This window comes from Protobothrops mucrosquamatus, unplaced genomic scaffold, assembly GCF_001527695.2.
Source record: "Protobothrops mucrosquamatus isolate PMUCROS unplaced genomic scaffold, P.Mucros_1.0 scaffold2733, whole genome shotgun sequence".
NCBI lineage: Eukaryota > Metazoa > Chordata > Lepidosauria > Squamata > Viperidae > Protobothrops > Protobothrops mucrosquamatus.
Genome location: NW_015388774.1, coordinates 270720 through 280394, shown reverse-complemented (window position 1 = coordinate 280394; position 9675 = coordinate 270720). Strand labels below are relative to the sequence as shown.

General features: G+C 43.5%; 1 protein-coding gene across 1 annotated transcript; it reads left to right on the top strand.

The window, feature by feature from the left end:
• Positions 1–1297: 1297 nt before the first annotated feature.
• LOC107296290 (integrin alpha-X-like) lies at positions 1298–8977 on the top strand. Its single transcript, XM_015825637.1, has 4 exons — positions 1298–1333; positions 3568–3700; positions 5869–6017; positions 8441–8977. The coding sequence occupies exons 1-4, from the start codon at positions 1298–1300 to the stop codon at positions 8612–8614; spliced, it is 492 nt and encodes a 163-aa protein (XP_015681123.1). The 3' UTR covers positions 8615–8977.
• The last annotated feature ends 698 nt before the right edge of the window (positions 8978–9675 follow it).

The window sequence follows — 9675 nt, the reverse complement described above, 5'->3', positions numbered from 1 at the left end:
ATTGTTTTAATAAATGACAATTTAGTATATATTTTTTCCAATATTCCTAAAAAAATAATCATCATGTTAATACATTTCTTTTCTTTTCAGTCATTTGGATTGCCTTATCATCGATCCTGTTACAATCCTTATTTTAGTTTATTTCTCCCACCAAATTCTCAATATTTTTACTGGTAAAGGTTTTCTCAGCAATTAGTTATGTTTACATTGACAGACTTAATTCTATTTTTCCCATATAAGCCATCTCACATTTTTACGTGAAACATTTTATTAGGTTAAAGAATAAAATAGAAAAATACAAAAGCAGATAGTGGGACACAGTGGGGAGGAAAAAGGGAAAGAAAAATGAGGGGAAGACGGGAAAAAGAAAAAAGAAAAGGCACTGAATTCCTTGACGTCCCCTGTTGCAGTAGAATGAAGCATTAACACCGAACCTCAACTTTTTACTTTTCCATAATAGTATAAACTAGCCATTTCTATAACAACAAATCAATCTCGTCAGTAAAACCCAATCCCCCCCCTTTTATAGTCAAGTTTTTGACACCTTGCTAGGCGACTGGTGGTACTTGAATATTGTCATGTCCTAAAAGTGCTACAATCTATGAAAAGGTTGAAAAGCCCTGTTATATACCACCCCATGGTGCTTTACAGCAGGGGTCCTCAACGTTGGCAACTTTAAGACTCGTCTGGGACTTCAAGTCCCAGAATTCCTCAGCCAGCTTTGCTTTTCAACCTTGCAACTTGAAGATGGGTGGGACTTCAACTCCCAGAATTCCTCAGCCAGCTTTGCTTTTCAACCTTGCAACTTGAAGATGGGTGGGACTTCAACTCCCAGAATTCCTCAGCCAGCATGGCTGGCTGGGAAATTCTGGGAGTTGCAGCTCAACCATCTTCAAATTGCCAAGGTTGGGGAAAAAAAACTACTCTAGGAGGATGTACCCCCAACATGTCCTTCAGATCAACAATGTTCCCATTGCTACCATATAACTAAGTCCACCTTGTTTCTGGTTACCCTGTTCTCTTTCCTTCTGCCTTTCCTGGTGCTATGGATTTCTCCAAAAAGCTCAGCCTTTGCATAATATGTCCAAAGTAGGATCGTTTGAATCTAGCCGTTTGTGCCTGGAGTGAAAACTCTGCATTGATTTGTTCAGTTATCCGTTTAGTCGGTTTTCCTGACTGAAACAAGAGCATGCAATTTTTTCCATATCCTTACTGATGACATTCTGTCCCGTTTGCCTGCTGTCGTTGTCTCCCCGTAGGCACCCAGTTCCAAAGTAGCAGTTCCTTCCAGATGGAAATGTCCCAGGAAGGTTTAAGTGCCCTGCTGATCCCGGTGAGTGTTTTGGGGCCCAGTATAGAATCAGCCTGGAGGAACGTTATCCACGGGGTCGCAACGGGTCGGACACGACTTCGCAACTAACAACAACAACAAATAGAATCATAGAATCAGAAGACCAGAAAGGACCTTGGAGATTTTCTAGCCAACTCCCTGCCCAAGGCAGGAATCCTTATACCATCCCCAACAAATTGTTGTCTAAGCCAGGACTTTTCAACCAGTGGTATGGGTACCACCTGTGGTACAGTGGCACCTAGCAGGTGGTACGCGACCATCCTAGAAAAGTGGTAGCAGGGGAGGGGAATGAGCTGAACCGGTGGCAGCACCGCACAAGCCTGAGTGAGAGATGGCTGGAGCTGCCGGGCTGTCAGGGCTCAGCGGAAGCACCAGGATCAGCGCTTCTTCGGGGCTGTCAGGGCTCAGTGGAAGCGCCAGGATCAGCGCCAGGCTCCAGCTGGAGCTCAGCACTGATCGTGGTGCTTCTGCTGAGTCCTGAAGAAGCACCAATCAGCTGGAAAGCAGCACTGATCCTGGCGCTTCTGCTGAGCTCAGAAGAAGCGCCAATCAGCTGGAATGTTGCAGCATCTCCAGGGTCTTGTGATTTACATTCAGATGCTTGGCAACTGATTCATATTTATGACGGTCACAGTGTCCCAGGGTCATGTGAAGTGACCAAAACCTGCTGCAACCACCCAGCAGACGGGGGTAATAAAAACCAAACACCCCCCCACCCCACCCCTGCTGCCAATCCTCAACAGAAATGCTCACAACAATGAAAACCTCGGACAGGAGGAAGAGTGCCGCCGGGTGGGCAGGCAGGTGTCTTGCTCGGCTGTGGCTTGGGGGGCACTTTTTTCAGTGCCATTGTAACTTCGAACAGTCACTAAGCGAACTGTTGTAAGTCGAGAACTACCTGTACTTTATCATTTTTTTCCTTTTTTTGGGGGGGGGGGTCATCAAGTTTTTGACAGCTTGCTAGGCAACTAGTGGTACTCAGATATTGCCATATCCTAAAAGTGGTACAATGGGTGAAAAGGTTGAAAAGCCCTGGTCTAAGCTTTTCTTGAACACCTCCAGAGATGGAGCACCCACAACTTCAGGAGGCAAGCTATTCTCCTGATTAATCATGCTCACTCAGGAAATTCCTCCTTATTTTATGTTGAATTTCCCTGTGATGAGCTTCCACCCACTGCATTCTTGGCGACAATCTGTTAGAAGATCCTTAGTGATGGAGAATGAATGATCCCTTTTTCTCCTTCTCTCTCCTACCCTCAATACCGTAACGATTTCTATCTTCTCCAAGAGCCCCCGAAATCTTAAACTAAAAAGTTCTATACTGGAACATTGCTCAAAATGACCAGTACTCAGATTAAACTATACTGCTGAAATGGCCAGAGATAGCTTAGCTTTATAGAAATGTTTTATGAAAATGCATATTTTTCCAAAGTTTTCAATGGTTTTTTTTGGGGGGGGGAGGGAAGGTATGTGAGAAAGCAATGGGTGGATATTAGAACAAGCTTGGTCTAGGTCATCTTTTATGACTCGTGGACTTCAACTCCCAGAATTCCTGAGCCAGCCATGCTGAGGGGAAAGGGAGAGGTTTCCAAGCTGAGCCATGCTGGCTCAGGAATTCTGGGAGTTGAAGTCCCCGAGTCATAAAAGAGCCAAGGTTGCCGACCCCTGGTCTAGGAAGTTAAGTCATGAAGCTAGAAAGTGGGAGACAGGGAGTTCAAGTCCTACTTTAACCATGAAAGGGTGACTTTAGGCCAGTCATGACGGTCATAAATGGGTCACCATGTGACTGGTCTCTTTTACAACCTTTTTTGCAGTGGTCGTTAAGCAAACACAGCAATTGTTAAGTGAACCCATTGTTCGCTATGGGGTGATTTTTGTCACATAGGTTTCTAACAAAAAACATTGTAAACTGCACCCCATGACCGTAGGGTGTTGCAAATAGTCATAAATGCAAATCTTTTGCCAAGTGCCCAAAATACAATCACATGATTCTGGGAAGAGGTCTGGATGTCAGGACTTCAAATCCAGGTCATAAGTCCATTTTTGGGGATCTGTCATAACTGCAAACAATTGCTAAGCCGCTGGTCATAAATTGAAGACGATCTGTACCAACTTGCAACAATAGGTAGTTAATCTTTTCTTAACTGTTGTTTTTATTTATTTTATTTTTTTCAGTTGATTTTGTATTCTTATTCTAACTTTTTGCTGTGATTTAGCAAGGCCCTGTCCTTGGAGCTGTGGGAGCCTACGACTGGTCTGGAGGATTGACTCTATATCAAACCAGTAACCGAGATCCAGAATTTATTAATATATCCAGCACCCTCAAAGATATGAATAATTCCTATCTTGGTAAGAAATAAATCCCAAAATTCACGCCCTCCAGCATATTCTATGACTGTGCATCTCCCTCAGAGACAACTGATTGGTTGACAATGCCCCCTCTCTTTCCAATAAGGCGTTCTTCTGAAATTATTATAATTAGACTCGTTTTGCTTGTATCTTATTATTTGTATTACTCGTTTTATTTAATACCCTAGTATGATTTATGTTGATTGCTTATTTGGTATCCTATGACTATACTGAGTGTTTTATCTTATGATTTATGATGAATGTATTTTATGATGATTATGATCATGATTTATCACTTTGTTGCTTGTATGTACACTGAGAGTTTCTGCACCGGAAACAAATTCCTTGTGTGTCCACTCACACTTGGCCAATAAAGAATTCTGCTTCTACTTCTACTTCTACTTCTACTTCTACTTCTACTTCTACTTCTACTTCTACTTCCACTTCCATTTCCAATTATTCTAATTATTCTAATTCTAATATTTCTAATTTTAATTCTAATAATTCTAATTCTAATAATTATCTCTATTATTTTGGACTATACAAGGCTTTCTTCTAACCAGATTTGACGAGTTTCCATTCAGTTCAATGTTAGAAAGCAAGTTACTACAGGAATTCCTACACTTACGACCACAATTAGGACCAGAAATTTTTTTTGATGGTAGGTGGCTGTTAAGTGAGTCATGCCAATTTTATTACCCTCTGTTACCACAGATATTAAGCAAATCACTGCAGTTGTTAAGTGAATTATGCGGTCCTTAAGTGAATCTGTTTCCTCCCAGTGACCTCAGTTGTCAGAGGCCAGCCGGGAAGGCCACCGAGGCAGTCATGTGATCCTTGAGATGTCTGACTTTTGATCACGTAACTGTGGAGGTGCTGCTCTGATGGTAAATGCAAGGACTGCTTGTCAGTCACTTTTTTCGGTGCTATTGTAACTTCAGAGAGTTGCTAAATGGATGGTTGCAAAGTCGAGGATGACCTGCCGTTTGCCTTTAAATATGGCACATGTTTGGCAGTCGATCCTGCCCATCGTAACTATTTTTAGAGAGTGCCATCTATAACATGCTATCAAAATTCTGAATTCATTCCGTGGTCCCCCAAAATGCGGGATCCTGCTAGCGAGACGATGCTCTAAAATTCTCTCTAACTTTAATGACACTCTGAAAAGTTACTCGGGTTTGCAACCTCAGCTCTTTGACGTATTATGACTTTTCGTGTCTTCTTCTTTTTTGTCTACAATCTCAAACATCTAGACCAAGGGTAGGCAACCTTGGCTCTTTTGTGACTCGTGGACTTCAACTCCCAGAATTCCTGAGCCAGCATGGCTCAGCTTGGAAACCTCTCCCTTTCCCCTCAGCATGGCTGGCTCAGGAATTCTGGGAGTTGAAGTCCACGAGTCATAAAAGAGCCAAGGTTGCCTACCCCGATCTAGAACATAGAAGCTGCAATTTTAATGAATAGTCAGTAACTAGATTTTGACAAACTTTACTTTTCATGTCTAAAAAAAAAAGACGCAATCCTCAATTGAGACACTACAGGGAGCTCTTCACCTACAACCACTTGTTTAGCGACCGTTCAAAGTTGCAACAGCACTGGAAAAAGTCTTCACTCCTATGGCTATCATAGCATCAGTGGTGGGATTCAGCCGGTTCGCACCGCTTTGGCAGAATCGGTAGCTAATTTTTTGTCGCCCAGGGCCAGAATGGACTTCCGGAAGCGGCATCCACACAGAGAACCGGTTGTTCGCATATTTGAATCCCACCACTGCATAGCATCCCCGTAGTCACACAATCAAAATTTGGGCAATTGGCAACCAGCATGCATTTATGATCATTGTGTTCATCCCAGGATCACGTGATCACTATTTGAGACCTTCCCAGCTAGTTTCTGACAAGCAAAATCAATGGGGGAAATCAGATTCGCTTAATGACCACATTATTCACCTAACAACTGTAGTGATTTGCTTAGAAGCCAAAAAAAAAAAAAGGTCTTAAAATTGGGCATGACCAATTTTAATAACTGCCTTCCTTAGCAATGCAAATTTCGGTCCCAAATGTGGTCAGAATTCAAGGACTACCTCCAAATAAATGCATCCCAGGCTTGACTATAAGTTTAAAGATTATTCTACCATCATTTGAGTTATTTTAGCTGTCTTGTCTCCCCTCTAGGCTATTCTTCTCAGCCTGTCCGGTTCAACGGGAGGAATGGTCTGGTTGTGGGAGCCCCTCGCTATGACCACATCGGCAAAGTTGTCTACTTTGAGAATGAAGCCCTGAGTGGGGAATGGCTGCTGAAGATGGAGGCAGTAGGGGAGCAGGTACGAACTGAGATAAAAGAACTCCAAAGGGATTGAAGAATGCGGATAAAACCTCTGAAAGAAGCTGTGCATCAGGTTCCCCCAAAAAGCATTACTCGGCCATGAAGGCTATTGAGCAAAGGTTCAAAGGCACATACAGGTAATCCTCGACTTATGACCACAGTTGAGCCTGAAATCTCTGTTGCTAAGCGAGACGGTTGTTAAGTAAGTTTCGCCCCATTTTACAACCTTTCTTGTCACAGCTGTTTAGTGAATCAGTGCAAGTGTTAAGTTATTACATGGTTGTTAAGTGAATCTGGCTTCCCCATTGACTTTGCTTGTCAGAAGATCGCGAAAGGGTGATCACATGATTCCGGGACACTGCAACGGTCATAAATACAGGCCAGTTGCCAAACTTCTGAATTTTGATCACACACCCACGGGGACACTACAACAGTCATAAGTGTGAAACCTGGTCAGAAGTCACTTTATTTCAGTGATGTAACTTTGAACAGTCACTAAACGAATGATTATAAGTCAAGGACTACCTGTCTATGAACACATATCTTAAGGTTCAAATCTTACATCTTTTTCCTGCCTCTGTCTCCCAATGGGCTGAGAGTGGATCAGTTGTCAGAAAAAAGGCAGCTGACAGTGTTCAGATGTTATTATGAAATGCATCTGTCTGTCTCAGTCTCTCTCTCTATATATATATATATCTGACCTTGGTTCTCCAGGCTTTCACACGCTGGAGACAAAAGCACAAGTTTTGTCTGATAAATACTCCATAGATACTAAATCTTCCTGGCATGTCTCCTTGGATCACTCCATTACAGCTTCAAGATGTGTTGATATAAAAAGTTCCATAATTCCAACCAAGATGGAGGTGCTGTGGGGAGAGAATGGGGCTGGTAATTCCAAAATACCAGGACTTACCAGGCCATTAAATACTTGTCATAGCTTGACTTTAAGTCTCAGATTGAAAGGTTCATCTTTCTGCTGGTTAATCTCTTTCCAGAGAGGCAAAAATCCCTGCTAATGGGAAAGGGAATTTCTCCCAGCTTTGCAGAGAGCTTCATAGCCGAAAGATAAAGAAATCTTTGCTTTGTTTTCGGTTGAGCTGCCAGAAGTTCAGCCGCCAAACACTAACACAGCTGATTTTAGAGCAGTGTTTCTCAACCTTGACAATTTTAAGGCATGTGGACTTCAACTCTCACAATTCCACAATGCTGGCTGTGGAATTCTGGGAGTTGAAGTCCACATGCCTTAAAATTGTCAAGGTTGAGAAACACTGTTTTAGAGGGCTGCAAAGAACCAAAGAGAAGGGCCCTAAATTTCTGAAAATGTCCTTGATATGGCCTACTTGCTTCATAACATATTGTTGCAGGCCTGAAGATTAGATTCTTCAAAAACATAATACTTCATGCCTCGGGCAGTAACGTCTCGGCTTCTGCCCAGTTATAAGGTGACCAACTTTTTTACAATGAAAAGGAGGACACAAATAAATTGAAGAAAAAAATATCGTAAATAAAAGAAACATTTTATTCATTGCAACAATGATACAGAATACACTATAATATGATAAATGCATAATAAAAATTTTGTAACAATAACATTTTATATTGTAATTATGCTTACATGCCGCGCCCCCACCCACAGCCACCCCGCCAGCACTGCTGCCCCACCATGTAGAGTGGGCCCCGCAGCTCCCAAAGCACCAGCTGCACCAGCTCTGGCCCCGGGGGGCAGCCCGCCATCGACATACCCCGCCTGCAGCCGCCCCGCCAGCACCACCGCCCACCCTGCACAGCCCCATGTAGAGCAGGCCCCGCAGCTCCCACAGCACGGGGAAAGCTGGCCACTGCCGCCCCTCACACCCCCGCCTGCAGCAGCCCTGCTGCCCTGCCTCTTGCACCCACAGCCATTATTGCCCTTGCAGGGCTGAAAATCAAGAGAAAGTTACCGTGGCGTCGCCGCTCCAGTCTCCTCCAGGTAGGAGATGGTGTAGTTGGGTAGCAGGGAGGGGTGCAAAGTTCCTGCCAATTTGCCTTTGCTGCAGACAACTTACATGTGCAAAGTTTGCCGGCCGGGTGTTTTGGTGCGCTCAGCAGCAATTCCTATTGGCTTTTGAAAGCCAATAAGGGGAGTAGCACAGCTCATGCAAAAGTTGAAAAAAAAAACATCAAAAAAAGGTGCCGGAACGCCGTTCTGAGCGTTCTATGAGAAAAAAAAGCCCTGTAGATTAGTCTTCAAATATCGAAAAGGAGGACATGTAGGAGGACACTTTTTGAGGGAGGACAGAACTCACAAAAGGAGGACTGTCCTCCCTAAAGGAGGACGGTTGGTTACCTTAGCAGTTAGAACATAAAATATGCAAATGATGAATCTTGCTCCATTTTTTTTTAAGGAGAATGAAATTAAGAGGTGATTATTTGATGCAACAGGTTGGTTCTTACTTTGGGGCAACTCTGTGCCCAGTGGACCTCAATCAAGACACAAGCACAGATTTAGTTCTGGTTGGCGCTCCCATGTACTACGATGCCACTGCAGGTGGAAGGGTTCACATCTGTCTTGTTAAGGTAAGAGACTCCTGGGTCTATGAAGCAGGGAATAAATGACGGTGGAAGACGGACAGCTCTAGAGTTTCTATGATTTCCAACCTCTGCTCAGAAATTCCCAGGTATATATTGTAAATCAGGTTGAGGAGAAACTTTTGCTTTTATTACAGGTAGTCCTTGCTTTACGACTGGTTGCTTAGTGACCCTTTGGAGTTCTGAAGTTACCCACATTATTTGTGACCTGGTTCTGAAATTCTGGTCTGCATTTGGGCAATTAGCAACCAGTTTGCATTCACAGCATCCTGTGTTCATATGAACAACGTTTTACAACAAATTTCCCGAAAACTAGCATTTACTTCTGATTTTTGGCAAAACTGGCCCTTAGCGAGCAATTGGTTTGCTTGACATCTGTGACAGTTGCTTTACAACAACCCTGGCGTTTCAACTGTCCTGATTTATGACCGTACTGGGCAGGCTCCTTTACCATTGTAAGTCGAGGACTACCTATATTTCTTGATATTTTTTCGAAGGCTGATCTCCAATACAGCAAACAAATATTTGAAATGAGTGTCACACTTGACATAAAAATGTATATGTGCCAGGAATTGTGAAACACTCAAGATCCATTTATGCAGTGTTTTTTTTGTAAAAAAAAAAAAAAAAAAAAAGGTGCCGGAACTCACACATGTTATACAACCCGCCTTGCCTACCCTACAAGGTTCCATCCAAAAAAGGTGCCAGAACTCCGTTCTGGGTGTTTTATGACAAAAAAAGCCCTGCATTTATGCAGTAAACCCCAAATGGGGATTATTCTCTCTGGGGAATTCTAGAAATGGTGGTTTATGCCAGAAGTCCCCAACCTTTTGGGCACCAGGGACCGGTTCTGTGGAGAGAGGTTTTTCCATGGACCGGAGGGTGTGTGGTTTTGTGTGCTGCCTAAATCTCGCAGATGGGGCTTTGCTTGTTTGTGCGGACCGGTTGCTGGCATGCCGGGGCCCGGTACTGGTCCACGGACCGGGGGTTGGGGACCCCTGGTTTATGCAATGAAAGGAAAGGCTAGGTCAGTGATGGCAAACCTTTTAGAGACCGAGTGCCCAAACTGCAACCCAAAACCCACTTAT